At 42.1% G+C, this 25,768-nt stretch overlaps 1 protein-coding gene across 1 annotated transcript in view; it reads right to left on the bottom strand.

Annotated features, from left to right (window-relative positions):
* SDK1 (sidekick cell adhesion molecule 1) overlaps nucleotides 1–25,768 on the bottom strand; it is a 561,603-nt gene that overhangs the window by 486,398 nt on the left and 49,437 nt on the right. Inside the window, exons 2-4 of the mRNA XM_029945757.1 lie at nucleotides 16,494–16,653; nucleotides 5,501–5,607; nucleotides 3,088–3,235 (exon numbers count right to left, since the gene is read on the bottom strand). Of these exons, the coding sequence (XP_029801617.1) occupies nucleotides 3,088–3,235; nucleotides 5,501–5,607; nucleotides 16,494–16,653 (415 nt within the window). The remainder of the gene's footprint in view (nucleotides 1–3,087; nucleotides 3,236–5,500; nucleotides 5,608–16,493; nucleotides 16,654–25,768) is intronic.

The following is a 25,768-nucleotide window of genomic DNA, read 5'->3' on the forward strand; positions in this document are numbered from 1 at the left end:
GGAAAACCGCATCTGCCTTCTCTTTCGTCAAAAATCTCTTAAGTGAGAGACTTACAGACCCAACACAAGGGAGTATGTATAAATAACACTCTCGCAGACAGGCTCAGGGCGACATGGGCACATGGGTTTGTGCGGGCCTGCGGCTCACGGCAACCTGTAGCATTGCACACTGGAGGCTGACGTTCTTAAAAGAGAGAAGTAGGAATAAAAGTAGTGAATGGAAAAAATAAATCAAAAGCATGAAAAGGGTTTGGTGAGATCAAGTGAAAAGACTCATTGGCCTGATGCAGACAGGCCTGGGGCTGAGCCCAGCCCAGCCACTGGTCAGCGTCTCTCCGTCTGCAGCCTGCGAGCTCCAAGCACAGCTAACAGCAAGTTGAGCTTCGGGGAAGTCGTGGTGTCACATTCAAGGAGGTGTCCAATCAACAACAGCTGCCTTTAACATTATTAACAGGCTACTCAACTAACTTTTCAAGTCAGGAATTATTGTTAAAATTGTTTCCCTTCAAAATGAAAAAAATTATTAAATTGTAAGCCAAAAGCTCACATTTTGAAAGTCCCTCGGTAATGTTAAAAAATTAGGGGGTGGGGTTAGCAAGACCAGGCTCCTCCTCCCCATGGCCAAGGGCCACCCCTCCCGCACACGCCCACCGTGCTGCGAATGGACCACAGATAATCAGGTTACAGCAGGTGCAGAAGCCTGACATGTTTCAATATGAGTGAAACACTTTGAGCCAAATGCTTCCATTTTTAAATGGCACCTTTGGTGGCACAGAACAGACCTAATGCCATCTGACTTTTGTCTGCCAACCATCTATACAGGGGCCCTGCAGAAATGCCCTTCCAACTGCCATGCAAAGCTGAGCTTCCTTGGAAGTGGAAAGCAGTGTATCTCTGAGCGATGTATAAAGTCATGGAGAAAACCACACGCATGCTGATTTATGATGTCTTGCACAGCAGGTACTTAATAAATACGGGGGTGATGATGAGGTGGAAAATATGAAACTGAAGGGTCTTGCAAATGTGTAAATATCCCTAATCAGCCTCATCTCATCTGATCTGGAAAAAAAAGAAAAGGATTACCGGCATATTATTCTACTGACATTGGAGATTCATCAATAGCTTCGCAGACCATTTGTTTGATGGGACACCAAGTTAAAGCCTACTTAGCATCTTTACATTATTAGCTCACCAGGAATTAAACAGTCTTTGGCAAAAATCTTCAAGTAAAACAGGAAAAGCTTATAAAGTTAAGAGTTGCTATTTCACTCTATCTCCTTTCATATTTCTTGAATAAATGCCAGCGGCTAGACCACAAGACGACAAACGAATTGCCAAATGGCTACGTGCTGCTCCGTGGAACTAGTCCTTCCACCATGGACGGTGCTCTCAGTGACGTTATTTAGAAGCTCCAGTGTTGGAGAAGCTTGATTCCTTCTACTCAGCCTCCCTGGGACCTTCTCTTTCTAGCATTCTTCCCAAACCGACCCAGCCACACTGGGCTCAGTGCTAGAACGCTCCAGAATATTTCACCAGAGTCTATCTCAGCTGCCTTTGTTCAGCCTAACAGGCTTCTAAAAGAATGAAAAATTGATCCCTGTTCTTTGTTTCACTGACCTAAAGAGGAATTTGTTATCATTGGAATCAATATAAAGGTGGGCACACAAGCAACTCTTAACAAAATTAAGGAAAAATGAAAGCAGTTTCCCATTTTCTAAGGTAATTAGAATTTTTACTAACATTTTTATTTTTTAATTTTTAAAAATCTTTTAATGTTTATTTATTTTTGAGAGAGAGAGTGCGCGAGCGAGCATGAGTGGGGCAGGGGCAGGGAGCAAAGAAGACACAGAATCCAAAGCAGGCTCCAAGCTATCAGCACAGAGCCCAATGTGGGGCTCAAACTCACCAACTGAGAGATCAAGACCTACCCTGAGATCGAGTCTGATGTTTAACCGACTAAGCCACCCAGGTGCCCCACTAACATTTTTAAATATGGCCTTGATACATTTCAACAGTCTTGCTGTTTCCAGTAATAGAAATATTTGTTAAATGGGCTTCAGAACGGCCTGGGGTCAAGCAGGTTCAGAGGCCCAGGTGGGAGAGCATGATAGTTGGCCTGGAAAAGGGACCCATGGGTGGGTAGGCAGGGGAGAAAGCAAGTCTACACCCCACAGTGACTTTCGGAGGTACATTTAAAACCTACTCAGCAAACTGTGTTTTATATATATATATAAGTATATATCCTTTTTGGAAAAACAGAAAAAAACAAGGCATTTTCTTCTCATGAATCTTTGAGTGCAACCATCTGACGGCCTAAGTACTTGACTTTTAGCCGAAGCTTACAGCATTTCATGATTCTTTCAGAAATGTTCGTTCCTGCAATGTTTATATTTGATATATTAACTTTAAATTGTATTGCAAAATGCCCAGTTATGAAACATATACAAAATATTCTCCTTTAATCACTTCAAGCTCTAGATGAAGAAAGTCTGTTTGGGACCAGATACCTTGAATGTGCGATAGGCAGGAGCACCTTGAGACAATGCTGAGCTAATCACGCAGCAGTATTCTGCAATAGATGGCGAAGCACTAATTGGACGAAAGGAAGTAAAACTGCCGCGGCAGGATAAAAGGGTAAGGAGAGGTCGGCAGTACTTACCGTTTCACCGTCAGAGACAGTGGTATCAAGCATGGGTCAGTAAAAAGAGGGGGACAAACCCCACAGCTCTATAAGTAAATACCGGCACTCATTAAATTAGCACTTGGAGCTAAACACGACTCAGGGATGACAACGACATCTCAAAAAGTGCACTCAAGAAACGGGAAAAGGGACCGTACTAACGAGGCAAGGATGCTTTGCTCAGGGTGCGAGGCACTGTGAAGACTAACTTTACGGCAGAGTTCCTCAAACTGCTGAACCATTTCCCAGCCAGGTCTCCAAAGAGCTGCTCGGCGCGGCCTGGGGGAGGACCACGAGGCCACATCGTTCTTCTCAGGGCTTGATCGATACAGTGGACTTCATTAAATAATATGAAAACGGCACCAACAAGCATGCAGAGTAGTATTTTAAAGCTCGGAGCAACTTACATTCTGCCACTGGGAACGATCTTGTGCCCTTCTCTAAACCACGTGACCTGCGGTCTGGGGAAGCTGCTGATGGGCAGTAAGTCGAGAACTGCTGCATGTCCCTGAGAAACCGTTTTCCTCTGGTCTGTGTCCATGAAATTTCCCATGTCTGCAGAGAAAAATGAGACCCTTTGAGTTCCAGAAAACCCTTTTTCTGGGGGCGAGGTGGAGGGTCAAAGATGGAAATAACTATAATACAGCAGAGTCCCCAACGGTACTTGAACTAAACAAGAAGACAAGAAGAATCTGCAGTGCTGACGAGCACAGAGCTGGCGGTGAAGTGAAGCATGAGGCAACGCCATGTGCCCCCAGAGTGCCCACGAAATGCATTCATCAGCAGAACTTCATGCCCTCTGTCTCTGCAACAACACGATGAAACATTTGCAACTGATTTGAATATTGGAATGAACTAAAGAGAAGCATCCTACCGCCACGGAGACTGGAAAAAACTGCCCTCAGCCATCCGCGGGTTCCCCATCTCTCAGGCTACTTCCGCCCAGGCAGCCACCACTGCCCTGGTCAGTTTCTCCTTTCCGTTGCCGGGGGCACTGTCTCCCTAACAGGTCTTTTGGGAGAGATAATTTTTTTAATTTAAATAGTTTATTACCAAGTTGGTTTTCATGTAACACCCAGTGCTCCTCGCCACAAGTGCCCCTGAGATATTTTTTTAACCATGAACTTGTTTTTACAGGGTTCTCCAAACCCCATACTGTTGACCTACTTTGGGACAGGTAGGCTCTGTTCCAATCTCTTGTGCTACTGTGTAACAACATTTTTAAGAAATGAGGTCACAGGAAAAATGCCAGTAATGATAATGTGCCGTACAGGGCGCCAAATTTTAAATTAGTAACATTAGAAATTTTGAAAAATGTCTACGTTAGGATTAGAGACAGATACGTGTGTGTACACAGAGATTCGATTTACATGCTATATTTTTGTCTGCATGTATTTAATTTGGAATAGTCCATAGTAAAGCTATTTTATCAATGGATTTTTTATATTCAGAGGAAATTATTTCCTATGTAATAAGCACCATTTAATATTCTAGGAGATGAAACAGATTAGGAGAACAGTCACGGTTATTTTTAAAGTAAAGTGAAACTCGTTATCAAAAAAAGGAGAAAAGAGATAGAAAATCTAAATAAATTTCTAGAAACAAGGATAAAAATAATTAACCAAGAAAAAATCCAAAACTTAATTTTATTTAATAGAATTTAATACATTATAATAAATTCCAAGCTGTTAACTTATTCAAATATGTTTGAGGTATTGAACTGAAATTCATATTTATTATGTTTTCAATCATTCAATTGAATAGAAGTTCCAAATTATCCTGCAGTAAGATTTAGCTGAGTGACTTCACCACAATTCAGCAAAGTTAAGCCTTCCTAGTAATTAAAAACATAACTAAGTGTGTACAGCAACAGCACCTCACTGGTAACTGCAGCCTAGGAGAGTAACTAGACATCATTTTACTTGATACACTGACGCTGAAAACTATAGACCTTACCTATGGTCAAAATAACAAATGAGAAAGTACTCTCTTTGGTGGCTGGGGCAGCCCAGTTTAGGATCTCTTGAGTTCTCTCAAATTCATTCTAACATATAAATATGTAATTTACAGTTATCTAACACTTCCTGCTTTCTTTTAAATGAAGAGACATTTTGGTAGTAAACTCAAAATGTAATAAAGGTGACAGGCCATTTTGGATGGACCCAAACCTTCCCAGATTTTGGACTAGGAAAGTGTTAAGTACTTTTTGCAGGCCAGCTTGTCTCTCCAATTGCTGCCAAGAACACACGGACTCCCTGCATTCTGGTATCTCCTTCAGTTAGTTTCAGAGGCCACTTCTCTAAAATGGGTCTTGTCCACAGAGGATTCATCAAGTCACCAATACTGTCTAGCACGTCACTATCTGTGTACTTTTTATTGTGCAGCTAAAGGATTTGTAAACAAATCACTGGAAGGAACTGATTACGAACTGAAGAAATTTTATCTAATTGGGTATAATTTTGTATTTGACAAACGTTTGAATCTGAACATAACGATGATAACAAAAGCTAAAGCAGCTAATTCATAAAACAGAAGGCATCCTGATAATTGTTGATGTCTTTTCGTCCTCCGCAGGGCCTGACGGCCCCTAACTGCTGGATTTTTAAAAAGTCGTATTTGCCGCATTAGCCTCATCGCCATGATCAGACCAGCTGCACTGGCCGTTGACCTATCTCCCAACAAATCTTAGCAATGGTTCTGTTCCAAAGAGAATCCAAGACAGAATCTCAATTCCTACAATGGTTAAAAGTGATTCTGCTTTGCACTCCTCACACTTTGTTTCTGTTATTCATCATTTAGAGACTCCCAACGCACACGTACATGCGACCTGAACTTCTGATCTTCTCTGCACGAGAGCTCCCATCCTGTTTCGCACCACGCAGCGGTAAATCCCAGCATCGAGCCTCTGTAAAGACGGGATAGTGTACCTGCCAAACACCAAAAACAAGTATTAGAGGTTCTGTATCTAAAGAAGTTCTGGCATCATGTTTTGCAAGTGCTCAACAAGTATTTTTGGTAAACGAACTATGCGATCCTTCTCTGGCCAACACGCTTGCCCCGAATGCAATTTATTTGTGAGATTATGTCATCAATGTCTGTGTTCCCAGCTAGGCAGTCAGTGGCACATGCGACTAGGCTCTCGACCTGCCTCATTCATGACTGTGCCCCTGGTGCCCAGCACGTGGCCACGCCTGGAGTACCTATCACACAAGACTGAATAAATGACAGATGTTAAGCAGCTGAAGGTCATTACATGTAAATGAGAACTTTTCAACAAAAAGTATTATAACTATCAGAATTTCTAAAAATTATTTCTAGAGCTGGCAGCAATCGTTATATAGCGTGTCATGTGTCACCCTACATAAAAATTCAAACACTTTCAGGATGAGACACAGGCATTATCAAGGCAGAGAGCAGGACACCCTGACTCGGCCCCACCCCAACACAATTCACACAATTCCCGTGCCCGCTTTTCCACACGTGGTCTGATGTTAACTTTAAAAATGTTTCGGATAACTGAAAGGTGATTTCACTTGTATTTTCCATTCCTGTGACTATACATATTCATCATCCTTCAAACCAATGCCTTTCCAAAAACTTCCGTAACATTTCATAGAAGAAAAAAAATGTACCTAGAAGATACAGTTTCCATGAAAGTCCTGCTTTAGGCTTATGGTTAGTTTTATAACTTAGGATGTTTTGAAATCCATAAGCAACTAAGATTTATAACCAAGGATCACTTGAAGGGAATTTTATAGCTCTGGAGCCCCAACCTTTGACAATACCTAAGAGAGTCCGTTAATTGGTTTTTAGGCCATGTTCACAAACAAACCAAGAATAAGGCTGAGTCATGGATCTTTTTACACATGGGAAGGTGTCCACCACCAAAAAGAAACAAGAGAGCTAAAATCCAGTTGAACAGTAGGCTATCTTCCAAAAAAGAGAAAACTGAGTGACGCCTCCCTTCATTACAAAGAGGTTCCTCTAACAGTTATCTTTCATTTAAAAATGCTTCTCTTAACAGAGGATAATCAGAAACGTTTAAAAATCAGGTAAAAAGTACTGTCTATGGTATGCTTTATTGGCTCAGTTCCTAAGCATAGCTTGGAATCACTTATATTCAACAGATTGCTCATCTTTTTATTCAAGTATGTCCAATTAGTCAACCTGAAAAAGAAACTTAAAGGCATAATTTTTAAGTGAATAAAACACTTGGACAATATAGGTAATTCAGCACTAAGCAAATATTAATCAAAGTGTTTTCCCTCTGATAACCATCTTGATAGTCCCATGACTAGATTAATAAAATCTTTTATGAAAAAATATCACTGAGTTTTAATCTTCAAAATTTTATTCTATTCTGAGGAATGGCTCATCTCAAACACAAAATTAATTAGTGTGGGTAATCAGAATAATATCAAACTGAACACAAAGAGTCAATGCCATTTATTTAAATTACAAATCAAGACTAGAAAGATGAGCAGATTCAATGGTTCCATTAACTGTGACTATAATAAGGAGGAGTTTTGAGATTAAGTTGAAACAAAGTCAATGTAGGTTTTTGGAAGTGAAATAACACAAGTCACAGGAGCACGTATTTGAAAAACCACGTGAACAGCATCACCTCTGCAACATTTCCACGATTATATACTTGCTATCCATTCCATTTTCCCTTCCTTGCAGGATCCTAAATAGATGTTAAATTCTTATGAATTTCTACAGAAACCCTATGTACTAATGCACAAAAATAGCAGTGTTTTCAAACCACGGGGAGAAACAGATACAAAATTGAGTATTAGGCATATGCTGTTCTGTACCGTCTCTTTAGTCTAATGTCTCGCCAGGGAAAAATATACAAAAAAGTCGCAAAGCACTCCACCTATTACAGGAATTCCAACACAAATTATATTCACCTAACAGATGGGAATTTTCACTGCAAGCCTATTGTTTATAAACACACATTTTTAAGCAGAGAAAGTTTCCTGGCTCTTTAGAAGAAAGTATGATAAAATCTTAGCACCATATGCCACTAAAACATAGAAAATGCCTGCTCCTATTTCAAATAAACACAGCAGGGAATGTTTGTATTCACTGCATAAAGGCAGAGTTTCTGCTAGACTAACAGGACATTTTCCAGGGCCAGTTCATGATCAGGAACAACAAATTAATGAAAATAAAACACAAAATCACAATAAAACCAAGGGTTTAAAGGTCCATTTCTGCTAAAGGAGAAAACTTCTGCTCTGAAGCGGCTCTCTGGACAGGCCGCACGAACAAGCCCAGGGTTTCTCCAACAAGCAACTTTAGCTCCATTTCAGCCCATAAGCAACGGCCTGACTAGCCCTGCCTGGACGGGACACGTGACCTATTTTTGGCTGCCTAGGATGTACATACACCGCTTTTCTGTGTTAGGAGAATTTTCTACTCTGAGAGTCTCAGGGGAGGTGGACCCCTAGACACAGGTATGAGCCAACATATGACCACTGGCTACACGTACTCTGGAGTTTTAGATCTGAGGCTGGTGACGCAGAGGAACGGGGCTAAAGGAGCACTGGTCTGATAGCAACAGTGCCAGGGCACAGCCGAGCCCTGGATGAGGGGCACAGTGCGGCAGTGTCCAGCACCATTCAGGGCAGCAGCTCCAAAAACAGCATCCATGGTCCAGTGGAATCAGCAGCAGGACCCTCGTGGGAATGGCTCTTGGGGTGATCTGGCTCGGGCATGCCCCCCTCACTCTGTTCCTTCAGGCTGCCTGGTGGCTCTAAGACCAAGCCAATGTCCAGGCAACAACTTCCTTTTCCACCTCAGTAAGAAGGGGTTTGCTTCATGGCTGGTTCTAGAATTCCCCACAGGCCTGCCCTACAGAACACAGCCAAAATAGCTGCAGCTGGACAACCTTCTGATGTTACCAGGCACTCACCGTGGTCACAGAAGAACTTAAATAATGCCTCTTGGAATCCTCTTTTAAAACCCATGGCTTCCTGGTAAACCACTATGAATCATTAGGCAATAAACAGCCCCCCCGAAAACTGGGATAAATTAACCTGTTATGAGTTTTCCTGAATGCGAAACACTGAATGTTTGGAAATGTCTGACACACTGCTGCCTGGCTGCAGACCAGCTACTTACTGTTGAGCAGTTCTTCCAAAAACAGTGACACACTCTAAGGACACAGGTCTACACAGGCCTATCATGGTTCTGCGTAACAAAGGCACATCTGCACTTCTCCCTCTAAAGTCGGTGACATAATTCAATTCATAAGACAGAATCCTCATGCCCATTAAAACTATGTATAAGGCATGGCGCACCTGAGGGGCTCAGTCAGTTAAGCATCCAACCTCGGTTCAGATCATGATCTCGCAGTTTGTGAGTTTAAGCCGCATGTCGGGTTCTGTGCTGACAGCTCAAAGCCTGGAACGAGCTTCAGAATCTGTGTTTCTCTCTCTCTTTGCCCCTCCCCCGCTTGCATGTATGCACAGGCTCAAAAATAAGTAAACATTAAAAAAATTTTTTTAAACTAGATATAAGGCTCTTATCTTTGAATGGGGGTCTGTATTCACTATATGCCGCTCCAAGTAAGACTATCTCCCACAATTTAACTTTTGTATGCTGGTATAAAAATATTTTGCATGAGAATAAACAACCAAGTTCTATAATAAACTTTCATATCTTGGCAAAAGCCCAATCTTATAGTCAAAGCGAAAAAAAATGGTTATGAAACAAAAACTGTAAGCCACTTATAACCTTCTTGGAATTACTTTGGTTCTTCTTTTGGAGAGGAGATGATAAATTAGGCTTTCAACTTTATTTTTTATAAATTTCCTACATGACATCAAAAAATAATCAAAAACGGCATGAGTCTATAGCTGGCTTCTCTCACAAGCAAACTACTGAAATGAAGACCCCAGATGGAAGCATGTTAAGAAGATCAGAGGACCCAGATCTGCCAGCAGCATGGAACCGTAAGGGATTCTACTCCTTTGAGCCAAACTGTGTAAGACCAGTTCATCTGAGCCAGAAGATAACCGTATTTATTGAGAGCTGGGCAGTTCAAAGAGGGCAGGACCAATGGAGGGTTAAGCAGCAGGGAAGACTGACTATAAACCAAGTCGGGGTGAAAAAAGGAACTCAAACAGCTGGGGGCACTAAGCCCTTGCGCAAAGACACAGGTAGGTGTTGCACTCACTCTGGTGAGATGATGTTACCAGTGGGTCACATGTCACCTAATGGAAGAGTTCTCAGTTAAACTGACCTTTCCTCTTGCTGAGTGGGGGACACAACAGATCAAAAACAAAATAAAAACATGCAGAGGAGTCTTTCCCGTGGTGTAGTAATGAAGCATAATTAGATGCTTCGTGTCAGGATCTGAGGATTTGTGACTCCTGATCTTGCATCTGGGAACACTGCTAAGCCCGCTTAGTTTTAGCAGTTTGTTTATAGGTAATGTCACATCTTCTTCATAGACGATCATGTCACCTTCAGTAAAAGACATTTCTATGTCTTACAGTCTAGATGCTTTTTATTTCTTTTGTATTTTTCTCTTACTGCACTGGCTAGTAACTCCACTACGGGGACCTGCCAGGCTTCCTGCACTGCTGGGTTTGTAGATTTCATCCACTGTAGAACATTCATGATCCTATTTCTTCACCTATCTCCCCTGTCCTCCCACCTCCTTTGTGATTCCAAATGCACTTATATTAGGCTCTCTGAAGTTGTCCTGTAAGTCACTAATGTTCTTTTCATTTGCGTTTGATTCCTTTTTTCCCCCCTATATGTCTTTCATTGTGGATAATCCCTTTCTATATCTTTAAGTTTACTAACATTTACTTCTGCAACATCTACTCGATGGGTACTCTCCCATCCACTGTGGTTTTCATCTCAGATATTATAGGTTTCAATCTCAGGAGTTTGGTTTCTGCCTTCTAATATCTTGTGTGTATTTAGCTCTGATCACAAGGAATGTTGTTATGATGTTTCAATGCCTTTCTCTGCTAATTCTAACATCTGCGCCAGCTTTGGCTTGATAGACTAATAGATTCATCTGTGTCCTCCTTAAGGGTCATGCTTTCCTTCCTCTTTACATACTTGATACTTTCTGATTCCATTCTAGACATTGTGGATTTTACACTGTTTGGTGCTAGATTTTCTTTTTTTTTTTTTTTTTTTTGGTTTTTTTTTGGTTTTTTTTTGGTTTCCTATAAATATTCTTGGACTTTGCTCTCTGATGCTTCAAAGATACTTGAAAGTTGTTTGATCCTTCCTGGTCTTGTTTATAAATTCTTAGGCAGGATCAACTGTATTTGGTCAAGGGCTAATAATTCCCACTACAGACACAAGATACTTCTGAATCCTCTATCCAATAACCCCATAAATTATGAGGATTTAGGGTATGGCTGGTGAGAACAGGGGAGCCCTGCCCTGTGGGGAGCATGGGAAGGACTGCCATCACTTTTGGGCAGTCCTTTCCCTGGCCTTGGGGAGTCTCCTCACATGAACGTGCTGATGAATATTCTGGCAAACTCTCAACAGAGAACCCCTGCAGGCCTCTAGATTCCCTTTCTCCGGCACTTAGCCTTGATCTCCCTGGATTCTCCAATCTCTCCACTTCAGGAGTCCTCCAGGTATCAGTGTCCCCCTTCTGTGGGCCACAGCCCGGAAATGCTCACATGGCAATAAAGCTGGGCCAATCAGAGGGCTCACCTGGTTTTTGTCTCTCAGGTCTCACCACCTTTGACTGCCTGATGGTCACTGTCTTGGATACAACGGTTTCATATATTTTGTCTGGTTTTATGTTGTTTAGACTTCCTATCTAGGATTCTCTTTTATATCTCTCAGTGAGGCTTTCTACTTTCCTTCCTGTAGGTTCTCATAAAGGTCATTCCCAGATATTTAATAATTTTTATTGATACTGTGAAATTTTTCATCTTTTTATAAGAGATAAGAAAAAGTTATTTTTTCCTTAACCATCCCTATTTTCTTACCAGAATAAAAAAAAAAAAAGAATAATCATCCATCAAGTTTCTATTGTTTATACTGACACAGAAACTGAACCACAGAGACAGGTCACATAAGAATTTTAGCACTTCACAGTATCCAATTATTCTTCCTGGTATAAAATGAAAAGCATGCCTGCTACTAAGAAATTATTGGCTTAGACATCTGTCTATCTATATGTGAATATAATTTTTTATCTCAAAGTAGAAAGTAATTGAGAATACATACTTCCTGGGGTGGGGGGAAGAGACACACCTCCTTAGACAGCTATGCAAACTTGGCTTAATGACTGAACTTTTACAACTGTGGCCACAGGACCACCTGCGCCTAAATGTGGGTATAAGCATCTATGTGCATGACATTTGCAACACACTGAAATTTTTTGTGAAGCTTATAACAGAAGTGGCAAAGAAAATACTATTTTCAGTCAAAGCTGGAAAGGGTGAGTTTGTATTATTTGCCTTTTACAGAATTAACATTTTCATACTGACACCAAAGAGGGGTGGGGAGAGAGGGACTCAATTTCAGACAGAAAACAGCTACCTTTTCATACAGTAGCCATATTTTTCAATTGGAGACTTAGAATGGTCTCATGAAGGTTAACATATGACAGCTGAAGGTGCTTACTGGAAGGAAGTAGATGAAAGAGTAATTTGAAAAACATAGCATGAGCTTTGTGAGCTGTGTTTCTTTCTTGAAAAAAATGATGACAAAATACTATGGATTCTTGGTGTGTGAAGCCCTCAGTGAACAGAATATAATTTATCATGTCTTTCCCAAACTGTTCTTGCTTTAGAATCACCCATTTCTTCTTACTAAGTTTCCAGGGAAATGGGAACGAAGCATCAACCTCATTGTAATGGTCCACATATAATGAGCTGCCTTGGAGACCCTGCCTCTGGGACTGACAATGCCGTGTCTTCCTGAGGATTACCCAGGCTGTGTCAAATTAACAGGTGACACTGCTAGTGCAAAGAGCAATGCCAAAAACACTCCATCTCCTTGCACATTCTCAAGGGGACACCACAACTGTTTTACCCTAAGTCCCAACAGCAGCATACATAATAATGGCATGGCGTGCATTTTAGCATTTTAGAATAAAATGATCACCCCGCTGTTTTAGATGTATTCAATGGAACCTAAAGAATGTAATGATTTTGAAACCCACATTCTCCTGTCTTTAATAATGAACTCTTTAACAGATGGGAACCTTCATACTGTTCATTTTTACTCTTTGAACTTAATTAGTAAGCCTATTTACCCCATAGAGTTTTATTTTAATGTAATATAGTGTTATGCTTGAAAGAGACTTATTGATTATCCATCAAACTTCTCTGAAATAAAAATATATATACAAATGGATGCCCTTTGATCAAAAGACTCTAAGTGCTTAAAAAAATTCTTCTGTATTACATGGTCACTGCAACTATTATTATTACATGGTTAAAAAAGCATAAATGTACTACAAATTTTGAAATACAATTATTAAGCATTAAAAATTTAGGAAATGTGTCTCTTAATGAGAGGATAGTGGCTTTTTCGTTCAATTACTTTGTATCTCCTTGAACAGGAAGTTGTCTACTTTTAGAATAAATAGAACTGGATAGAAATTAACAAAGAGAAGGTATTGACCACATATTTGCATCCATTTAATTCAAATCTAATGAGTACATGGAAGAAGGAAATAAAGAAGAGGCTGAAGCACAGCAACTACCAAAAGACAGCAAAGTAATAAAAATGAATATGGATGTAGAATATCAAATAATCTTTTTTGCAGAAGTTAATGAAAGTGTCTTCTGAATAAATGTTTGAGAAAACACAAAACCCTAACTTTCCTATCATGCATGTTCTTTCTACATCAAGATAGAACACTGAGGCGATGGAAGTAATCGGAACTTTCTCTCTCTCCCTCCTTGAATGTTGCACTGAGGCCTCGGCACTATTTCCTCATCTCCGAGGAGGGTGAAATGCAGACAGAGTCTGCTGCGTTGAAGAGTCTGCCTCAGCGTGTTTCTTCGTGGCAGCAGCTCCTGATACCCCATCTCTCCTGTGGGGAAGTGGACGAGCCGCCTGCACAGAACGAGGCGGCCCGGCCGCGGCGGGTCGATCTCGCACGTGCTCTTTGCTCTGCTCTCGTTACACGTCCCTTGAGGCACAACACGTTCTCTGATGACAGTTGGAGAATGGAAAAGGTGGGTTTGTTACAAAACGTTGGGATAGCTCTTGCTGCCCACCTATATACAACATATCCAGAATTTTTTTTAACCCAAGATTGGACAAAATATCCCATTTCTAGTGTCCTACTTTTCCTTAAAAGGAATATGTATAGGCTGCAAGCCAAGAAGCTCTTCAGGGGCTGTTTAAAAGAGCCCCTCTCTTGTTCGAGCCGAATATTCAGAACTGTGCACTCACCCCGCAGCCGAGGTGCCGTCCTGTAGGAGAACTCAGGTGGGGAGACTGAGCCTTCCTTCCACAAACAGTTCAAAGAGGGGAGAGCCCCGGGTGTCTACACAGCGGCATGTCCTCAGTCAGCTCAAGCTCAGAAAACACACATACGGAAACTGAACATCTAGAGAACAACTGCTGTGCGGCTACCCATGGCCGTGTACCCCAATCTCAAGACCGTCAGCACAGATCATCCACATTAGTACTTTCTATATGGAAGAATGGTCTGGATTCTTCTGAAATTTCATTCCTTTTCTCCCAGACAAAGCATTATGTCATTTCATTTTTATGAGAACCCTCTGAAACGGGTTTTATTATACCCATTTTACAGATGACAAAACCAAGATCAAACTGGTTAGGAAACTTGTCCAAAGTCACGCACATAATAAGTTGAATTCAAGGCTCCTGCTATTAAAGCCCATTACTCACACATGCTCTCATTTCTAAGCTTGCTTTTTGTCTTTTTCTTTCTTATGCCTCTCCTAACAAACCACATACCCTAATGTCTCATTATAATGATATACAACGTCACCTAGGATTTATTAGCAGATTGCTTGGGCCAGAAAATATACTGTTATACCTACATTACAGCCTTTTAATGCTCATAAGCCACAAATGAGGTATGATCATCCCCAGTTTGCAGATGTAAGAAGTGGAGCTGGTGGTAGCTTGCAGGGGATCACACTGCTAATGCTAACTGGGAGCGAGCTGGGGTTCCAACCCGGGTCTGTTGATGTCAACATGCTCTTAACTGTTATGATAAATTGCTCCTACAACAGCAGACAGTCTGACAGCATAGGCCTAGTAATGCAAGAAGAAGTCACACACTCTTATGTCTACAGAGGGCAGGGGGAGAAGGGAACTGAGCAAAGCAAGTGTGGCATCACACAGAGGACGTGGGGACCAGACTGCTGAGAGCTGCAGGGGTGTGCCCTTCCTGAAGGGGAGCACTGGCCAGCACCTGCCTCCATGGAGGGTGGCAGAGCCAAGTGGCCAGGCCGTCCGACCAGTCGACAGGGACCAGACAGTGGATTTTTACATGAAATTTTACAATTGTGAACACATACACCCATAGCACTTTCTGAGTAGGCTGAATGTGGTTCATAGACCATCATATTATAACCTCTAACTTTTATTTTTAAATATTTTTGAATAGCAGGTAAGCTTTTATATTTTTTTTAAGTTTATTTATTTTGAGACAGGGGGAAGAAAGAAGAAAAGACAAAGCGGAAGAGTGAGAATCCCAAGCAGCCTCTGTGCTGTCAATGCAGAGCCTGAGGCGGGGCTCGATCCACTATGAGATCATGACCTGAGCCAAAATCGGGCATTGAACTCTCAATTGACTGAGCCACCCAGGGGCCCCTCTGACTTTTTAAATTTTTTAAGTTTATTTAAGTATTCTCTACAGCCAATATAGGGCTTGAACTCACAACCCCACGATCAAGAGTCACATGCTCTTCCGACTGAGCCAGCCAGGTGCTCCTAACCTTTGACTTTTAACGAGAGAGGGTGATAGGTTACACTCCATGTGGAGAATTCATGGCTCTATTTACAATACCTCTGGACAGCCAATTCTTAGGTCGGTTACATAAGAGCATGACAGTGCTGACTGCACTGAGTTGGGGGCCTTTCAGACTTCTGAGAAGTCACTATTTCTCCATCCTACTAAGAACTGCAGCATTCGGTGTCATCACCCCACACAGAAATGGAAGCTAGACTTAAGATTCGAATCTGAAAGACCTCGCGCAGCACCACTGGTCTGGGGTGAGGCGACACCTCCCACGTGGCCGCATCTCGGCCTCGTCCCCACTCAGGCTTGCTCTCTGCCCCCAGCATCGGGCTCACTCCTGCAGCCACACCCAGGAGGGCAGTAAACACCCTTGTTTGCTGCGGGATGGGGCGTTCCACTTGCACCCCTGCCCCACAGTTCCATCCTGCCGGTCCAGACCCTGAAAGTGAGCCAGCTAGGTTTTCTGCTGACGATTCAGAGCTCCAGAAGCTACCGATTTAGAGGTGTCTGTTTAAACATTCATGCTAAGGAAACAGGAACCATTCGGCGGGTGGGGCTGTTGCCACAAGACAGCAAATTTACCACCTGGAAGCCGTTACTCGCATTCTCCTGTAACTACAGCTCTTTTTAGTCTGGTAATTTCGGCAACAGACTTCCTTTTGCAAATATAATGATAGACTTCCTAGGCATAAATACAATGTCGATCAGAAAATGGATCACATCCTAATTAAATCTAGCCCTTTAATCCTAATGCATTAGAAATTCAAGCAAATATTTTCATCTTTTGAGCTATTACAGCCAATAAGGCAAATATTCTAAACACATCAACCTGAAATGGAATTTTATTTTTAAGCAATCAATTACTTATATTCGCTGGTGTAGGTGGTGAGCTCACTGTCATTGTGCATCCACTTGAACTCCAAAGGCCAGCTCCCTTCAGCAAGGCAGGTGAGGACAAGCCGATTGCCTTCCAGGTGAATCTGCGGTAGGCCTGGCTCCGTTTTAAAATACGGCACGACAGCATCTGAAATATTCAAAAACAAAAACAAAAGAGAGAGAAAGAAAAAAATTGGATGAAATACACATGAAAATGCCATTCATCCAATTACTCAATCACTTATTTAAAGAGACCTAAGTTTTTAAACAGTATAAATGATGGCTATTTGGCCCAATTAAGTAGCCAATAATCCTTGACCTCCTAGAATGTAATACCCTAGATAATATTTCAAAAGGCAAAAAGCTCAGTGATCAGCACCATTTGAAAACATGGGACAAATTCATCCAAGTTATTTCCATATATGATTAATACCTGTTTAACAAAGGGGCACAGTGGGCAATCTCTGGTCATACAAGTCTTGGTTTCAACTAGACACTGTATTTTCAAAGTAATCAAGGGTATATACGTAGGCTCTAGAAGAAATGTTTTCATATAAACTTCAATTATAAAAAAAAAAGTAACTAGGATAATGAAGATTAACATGCATACATAAATGACAGGAGCCACAACTCATCTTTCATTTCTCTCTCTCTCTCTCTCTCTCTCTCACTCACACACACACACACACACACACACACACACACACACACACACCCTGTCTCTTCAGGGACTTCCAGTGGGCTGTAAAATGGGAAACCTCTGTGTATTCATACAGGAAAATACTACAGAGCAACGGGAACGCACCAAATATTGCCACACACACCCCCACAGATGAATCGCACAGACATATGTGCAGGCAAAACCAGACAGAAAAAAGTGACTACAGCACACACTTCCATTCACAGGTTCATCAAAGTTCAACATCAGGTGAAACTAATCTGTGGTGTTAGAGGTCAGGACAAATGTTCGCTCTGGGGAATAGGGATGGCGTAGGGGTGTAACGAGGTGCTCATGGTGAGCAGGCCAAGGCTTACTTCTCAATGTGATTACACGGGGGCACTTAACTTTGTGAAAATTCATAGAAAATTATTGCACGTAAGCTTAGTGTAACTTTTATACATATACTTCAATAGTTCAAACATAGATATAGACATATATATGTTCAATAGTTCAAACATAACATACATGTACATGTATGTATATGTTATATGTGTACATATCTGTTTGAACTATTGAAAAATATATATGTATGCATATATATATGTGTGTATACATATATATATATATATACACACACACACACACACACACACACACACACATATATATATATATCTGAACATGGGACACTTAGCCTCTAGTTCCAGCCCCATCACTAATTTCCCACATGACCCTGCTCAGGGCACATGGCTCTCTGCTTCTTCAGCAGTAAATTAAAGAGAATCAGATGACTTTTCATTTTTTCTATACAACCCCCCTCACACACCTGTCTCATCTGCCTCCTGTGTCCCTCAGACCCCTATCCTCTCTACTCATACGTAAACACTCCAGCCGCACTCACTTTTTAACTCTTAACCAAGCTATGCCCTTTCTCTGTGCTTATTCCCAGCCCTACACTCCCCCCGAGTTCTATGACTGCGGACTCAACCTTCAAGTGGACCCAACTCCTCCACACCACCGTGCCCCGGAAACCATGACATTTATTTCAGTCAGGATACTTCTCAGATCCTGAAACTGAAGTGCTAATGGATCACACCCAATGCACTCTGTGCCCTATTTTGATCACTTCTGAATTTCCAGCACCTAGAACAAGGCCAGGAACAAGGCAGATATTGAATAAATATCTCATGAATGAATCAATAGAGTAACATAACCCAGATAAGAGTCCTCCCACAAGCCAGAAACTGTTCTAAGCATCTTGTAGGTACTACCTGATTTGATTTTCACATAAGCTCTGCCATTATTATACTCATTCCACCGATGGGTAAAAGGGAGATCCACGGAAACAAAGTGACTTGCTCAAGGCCACCCAGAGAGTAAGTGGTAAAATTATCATTTGAAACTCAGATAATTTGTTCCAGAATGCACCAATTCTATATATTATGACTCTATATGCCAAGGGTTTCTCATTCAGTAAATCTTCTTCTAAAGAATCCATGTTTTAACTTGAAACTTTGGAAAACTCTGCGGAATTACTAAACCAGAGTTTATAAGAAATTAATTAATTAATTAACTGTATTTTTAATAAATAGCCTATTAACTGTTAAAATGGAGATTGTATTTTTACATTAAACTGGAGTCCATATAGTCAGTTTCTTGTGTACTTAAAATATAGAACTTAAATATGCATTTGACCCTTGAACACCATGGGCAGTAGACATACCAACCCCCACCCCTGCAGTCAGAAGTCTATACACAACTTCTTACTCCCCCCAAAAGTTAACTACTGATAGCCTAATGTGGACCAGAAGCCTCAGCTGAGTAACCTGCATTATATACCGTTTCTTTCAACGCAGTGAGCTAGGGAAGAGGTCAGGAAACTCACATGGAAGAGAAAGCACCTTTCCAGCTCTACCCCACAGAAAGCCCACGCATAGGCGGCCCACACAGTTCTCACCTGTGTCGGTCAAGGGCCAGCTGTGTAGAGGTTGTGCTGTGCTGCCCACTGCATTCTATAACTGGTGTATTGATAATGCAGTATTACCAGGCATCCTAGTATCCATTCAAATGATTAAATGTTAAATTGCATTTGTCACTGTGGTAAGACCTAGAAAAAAGATGTAGCCTTTAGCCTGGTTAATGAGATGCCATGCAGAAGCTAAGAGCTAAAAGATCAGTAGGAGTCAAATACTCAAGTGATATCAGGCACAAAGGCCCCGTGGTGGTAGCAAACATGGGGAGTGACTGTGAAAAGTTCAGAAGCCTGAGAAGCAAGCAGATCTGCAGGTGCAGAGAGACTGAACGGAGACAGGCCTAGTGAGGCTTTGCAGGCAAGGCAAGCAAACATCGCTGTTTCCACATCATCCTTGTGTGATTTTCAATGGTGTCACTTCATGTTCAAAAATGTCCTTATCTGCATGATACTCTACATGAAAAACATGAAGGACTCCACCAAAAGACTCCTAGAGCTGATCCATGAATTCAGCGTGTCTCAGGGTACAAAATCAATGTACAGAAATCACTTGCATTTTTTATACACCAATAATGAAGCACCAGAAAGAGAAAGAAACTGATCCCACTTACATTTGCACCAAGAACCACAAAATACCTAGGAATAAACCTAACCAAAGACATTAAAAGATCTGTAGGCTGAAAACTATAGAAAGCTTATGAAAGAAATTAAAGACACAAAGAAATGGAAAAACATTCCATGCTCATGGATTGAAAGAACACATATTGTTAAAATGTCAATACTACCCAAAGCAATCCACACATTCAATGCAATCCCAATCAAAATTGCACTGACATTCTTCTCAAAGCTAGAACACACAATCCTAAACCACAAAAGACCCCAAGTAGCCAAAGTAATATTGAAGAAAAAAACCAAAACAGGAGGCAACACAATCCCAGACTTTAGCCTCTCCCATGAAGCTATCATCATCAAGACAGTATGGTAGTGGTACAAAAACAGACACATAGACCAATGGAATAGAATAGAGAACCCAGAATTGGACCCACAAATGTATGGCTAATTAATCTTTGACAAAGCAGGAAAGAGTATCCAATAGAAAAAAAAAAAAGTCTATTTAGTAATAGGTGCTGGGAGAACTGGACAGCAACATGCAGAAGAATGAAACTAGACCACTTTCTTACACCATACACAAAAATAAACTCAAAGTGGCTGAAAGACCTGAATGTGAGACAGGAAACCATCAAAACCCTACAGGAGAAAGCAGGCAATAACCTCTTTCACCTCTGCCGCAGCAATTTCGTACTCTACACGTCTCCAAAGGTAAGGGAATTAAAAGCAAAAATAAACTACTGGGACCTCATCAAGATAAAAAGCTTCCGCACAGCAAAGGAAACAATCAACAAAACTAAAAAGCAACCAATGGAGTGGGAAAAGGTATTTGCAAATGGGGTATCAGATAAAGGGCTAGGATCCAAAATCTATAAAAACTCACGAAACTCCACACCCAAAAAATAATACAGTGAAGAAATGGGCAGAAGACATGAACAGACACTTCTCCAAAGAGGACATCCAGATGGCCTACAGGCACATGAAACGATGCTCAACATCACTCATCATCAGGGAAACACAAATCAAAACCACACTGAGATACCACCTCACGCCAGTCAGAGTGGCTAAAATGAACAACTCAGGAAACAGCAGACGCTGGCAAGGATGTGCAGAAACAGGAACCCTCTTGCTTGTTGGTGGGAATGCAAACTGGTGCAGATGCTCTGGAAAACAGTGTGCAGGTTCCTCAAAAAGTTAAAAATAGAACTACCCAGCAATAGCACTGCTGGCAATTTATCCAAGGGACACAGGCATGCTGCTGCACAGGCACACATACGCCCCAGTGTTTATAGCAGCACTTTCAACAATGACCAAATTATGGCAAGAGCCTAAACGTCCATCAACTGATGAATGGATCAAGAAGATGTGGTTTTTATATACAATGGAATACTACTTGGCAACAAGAGAGAATGAAATCTGGCCATTTGCAGCAACGTGGATGGAACTGGAAGGTATTGTGCTGAGTGAAGTCAGTCAGAGAAAGACAGATATATATTTTCACTCATTTATGGATCTTGAGAAACTTAACAGAAGACCATGGGAGAGGGGAAGGGAAAAAAAACAGTTACAAACAGAGAGGGAGGAAGGCAAACCACAAGAGACTCTTAAATACAGACAATAGACTGAGAGTGGGTGGGGGAGAGGGGAAAATGAGTGATGGGCATTGAGGAGGGCACTTGTTGGTATGAGGATTGGGTGATGGATGTAAGTCAGTGTGACAATAAATATTTAAAAAATTAATTTAAAACGTATTGCTAGAAAAAAGTCCTTGTGTGAACGATAAATTATATGACCTCCCTACTCTTTAGCCTTGGTCAGAACACTGCGGGTGTGATGGTGATGATGATGATCAGCCATTATTAAAAGAAGACAGCAGCCAGCCTTTGAAGGGGCCGTGCTGTTCAAAGCTGGTCTGGCTGCACCACGGAAAAGGAATGAAGAGGGGCCAGCGGAGCAGGTGTAGGCCAGTGAGGGCCGCTGCGGTGAGCCGGTCCAACACTCTCAAAGGAGACGTGGTCTGGTCCAAGGTAAACATCAGCAGTGGTCAGAGATGAGTGGTTTTAAAACTGTCTCTAGGCAACAAAAGAAATTAGCGATGGACTGGGGTGAGGGTGAGGGAGGAGGATTCTAGGTCTCTAACTTGCTCCATTTTCTGTTCAACATACCTGCACCAATTCTGTTACCAGTGCTGCTGGGCCCTAAGAGGCTACTGTCTCCATCTGATGCGGGAACAGACGCTGCAAAGTGTCAGGCACCATGACCGAAATTTGTGACTGCAAGACAGGCAAGCGGCCGATCCTCACCACTCCAAGGGGCTGCTGCACGCCACCTGCTCTGAGCGACGCCACAAGTGTGTCCTCTGGCTGTGACCGCCAGCAGTGACAGCATGTCCAGTGTCCCTCTCTGCTAAGGACTCTGGCTAACACCGTCCACTCTCAGAACCCAAGTGGCCTCATGACCCTGAACTGCAATGACCGTGGCTCTGGTGGCTCGGGATGGACTGAGCTCCAGGCCTTAACGTCCCGCTGTCTGAGCCACATTTGACAAAGGAGAAAGAAATGTCACTTCATACGGTGGCTGTGTCCTACAAGAATGAGTCATAAAAAAATAAATCTTTTGAAAGAAAAAGGCTTCAAAACAGACAAGAAGCTGATTTTGGTTTTTATAACTGACAGAGCATCACCAATTTAATATATTATAGGACTGTTTTGAATGTAAATGATATCATAATTCAATTTTTCCTAGAATTCATAGTTTACTAAACACGCCTATCCTTTGTACAAATTATGCTGTGTACTCGGGTCTAGCAGGAAAAGAAATCTTCATAAAAAGTAGTTTCATCAGGCGGATGAGCAAATATCTTGTGACGCAAATGACCACAGAAGTGTGGTAGTGCAGACACTAACATTTATGACAGGAAGAAGGGAGGCAAATATGCCAGTGCTCTGGGATCAAAGTGTCTAAGTTACAATCTTCACCACAAGTATTTTAACACAGATGAGCTGGTGTGCAGAATAACAGAGTTATCTCTGAGCCCAGCTCTGTTTACCTCCGAAATATATGCAGCAGATCATGAAATTAAGAGGGCATAAAGGTAACAGAGCACAAAAGGTTTAGAAAGAGAAAAAGAGAACAGTTGATACCAGGTCTGCAGAGACTCTTTAAAAAGCATGTGAGCAGGGTGCCTGGGTGGCCCAGTCAGTTAAGCAGCAACCTCAGCTCATAATCTCATGGTTTGTGAGTTTGACCCCCGCGACAGGCTCTGTACTGACAGCTCAGAGCCTGGAGTCTGCTTTGTGTTCTGTATCTCCCCTCTCTCTCTGCCCCTCCTCTGCCAGTGCTCTGTCTCTCTCTGTCTCAAAAATACATAAAAACATTAAAAATATTAATTAATTAATAAAAAGCATGTGATCTAGACACCTTAGATGGAAGAGAGACAAGTCTGAAATGATCCATAAAGACGAAAATGATCGCATTACCTCCTAAGCAGATCATCAAACTCTGACCTGGGGAAAAGTCAATGGTCCGTCTGCCTGATGCCCCTTGAAGGGTGGCTGGGTGAGTGAGTGAGTGAGTGAGTGAGTGAGTGTGTGTGTGTGTGTGTGTGTGTGTGTGTGTTTTCCCAAATAATGACTAATAGTTTTTGCTTTCCTTGAGAAAGATGAACAGACATTAAGTATGCTTCTGTATTCTTACAATATTCTTACAAGAAACATTCTAAGGCCCTGGAATGAATTACTATGGAAAACTCTGAAATTTCCATCCTCATATACTTTTAACTAGAACATAAATCATCTATGAATGAGAGAGTCTCCTCTGTCTGGATAATACAGATTTAAGGTCCATCCAAAGGAGAGAAATGGACATAACTTTCTCTCAAGATAACATCATAATTTTAGATGTAGAAGTCACTTCCCTAAATGGACTTTCAAGGTCTGATTTAATGGCAATGGATTTAACTTTACCTGTTCAATGTGGAGATAATCTTCTGCTCATGTACAAAGGGGCCACAACCTATCAGGCACAGGAAAAATCACCCGCTCCTACGGGAAACTGGAGGATGAGAGGCCCCGAAGCAGAACCATGGCCTGTGGTTCTGGGCCGTTCTACCATGAAGAGGGGTGAATTCGCCATGGGTTTTAATCATCCACTCTGCAACGGAAAATCATGGCTCCACTACCGGAAACTCTACTGTGGCAGAACGGACAGGAATCACAACTGGTCGGCAAGAAAGTCCAGCTCAAGGTGCTCGGTGACGCTACCAATGAGGGAGGTCAGCCAGCATCATCGTCATCAATTCAAGGTCCTCACCTTTTCTCCTCCCTCCAAAGTGATGGTGAATACAGGAAGTAGTACCTAACTTCCACGCAGCAGAGGGGTCAACTGCACCAGAGAGGAGGGGGGCCAAGGCGGACGAACCCACAGGCTCTGGACAAGTGAGGAGGCGCGCTCTTAGGCCGTGGCCGTCAGCACCGTGGCTCAGGCGAGAGCGCGGCGAGAATGGAGCAATCAGCTGGGGCGGGACCTTTCATTACTGAACTCGGCTTCCTCGACAGCTCAATTTCCCACGGCGACTAATCTTTTGGTTTAAACCACTAATCTTCCTTTCAAAACTTCTTTTATATCAAATTCAAACATTTTCCTGTCCCGAGCTTATGAATTTACAACTAACAGAAAGTTTTATTTTTCAAACCCCAGTGAGAAACAAAAGCACGGGGCATAATGTATCATTTGTGAACACCTATTCTGAAAAATATGGGTAGAAGATCCTTTTCTGGTAAATATAGTCATTCAAATCCCAGCTGCTGGCAGGTCATTATGCACACCTACTGAAGCCAGGAATTTAATCTCACAGTGTGTTGTGCTTTTTCATAATAGTAATATTAATCTTTTTAAAGGCAACAGTTGTGCATTTCAAGTGTATTTCTGAGGTAAGACATAAATGCGATCAAATATGTTCTACTACAGTTAAATATGCAAATATGGAAAAGTTGTCCTTCAATTCTGTGAGATGATGACCCGAGAAGAATATCTCTTTAGACCAAGTCCTCCATGTGCTTTAGAACAAGCTGATTCAAGCTGCACTTTTCTTTTAATGTTTTTTTTTAATGTTTATTTATTTCTCAGAGACAGATAGAGACAGAGCGCAAGCAGGGAAGGGACAGACATAGAGGGAGACACACCATTGGAAGCAGGCTCCAGGCTCTGAGCTATCAGTACAGAGCCCAACGAGGGGCTCAAACTCACAACACTGAGATCATGACCCAAGCCGACATCAACTGCTTACTGACTGAGCCACCCAGGTGAAGCTGTACTTCCTATGACTACCTACACAAGTCATATGGTGGTTACAGGTGAAGAGGAGGAAGAGAGGGAGAAGAGGGAGGAGGAGGAGAGGGAGGAGATGTTGGGTGAGGAGGAAGGTGAGGAGGAGGGGGAGGGGGAAGGAGGAACACACAGCCCTATCACCACAGCTAATTCTCAGGCCTCGTTCTCCTAGATTGTCAGAAATATTTATGAGTATTGTCCAGTGACAGGTTTTCAAACAGAGTAGGGTGGTACCATCATATTCTATGGGTCTAAACAAATTAGCCAACCTCTCAGAATGTCACTTTACATATTTCTACTACTGCCTGATAAAATAAATGAGTTCAAAAATTTCAGGGCAAAAGGTAGCTACAATTCAACATACATACATATACATTTTAAATATAATTTTTAAAAACCACCTCTTATGATGCCTACAACATACAGGGCATTTTCCTCACGGATCCTCTCCAGCACGTGTGGTGGGGTGGGGCCAGAAGCCCTCCCCACCCTCCTGTCCCCACACAGCTCTGCACAGAAGAGGTGGGGATGGAGCCCAGGGGGCTACTGCCCTGCCATCACCAAGGCCCTTCTCCCCTCCCTCTCCAAGCATCCTCTGAGTGCCTCCTGGCTATGGGGCCCCAGGAACCCAGCAGGTCCCTGCCCCACAGAGCCATGGTCCAGGAAGCCAGATGCTGGCCAACAAGCCAAAAG

The sequence above is a fragment of the Suricata suricatta genome, chromosome 8 (assembly GCF_006229205.1).
Source record: "Suricata suricatta isolate VVHF042 chromosome 8, meerkat_22Aug2017_6uvM2_HiC, whole genome shotgun sequence".
NCBI lineage: Eukaryota > Metazoa > Chordata > Mammalia > Carnivora > Herpestidae > Suricata > Suricata suricatta.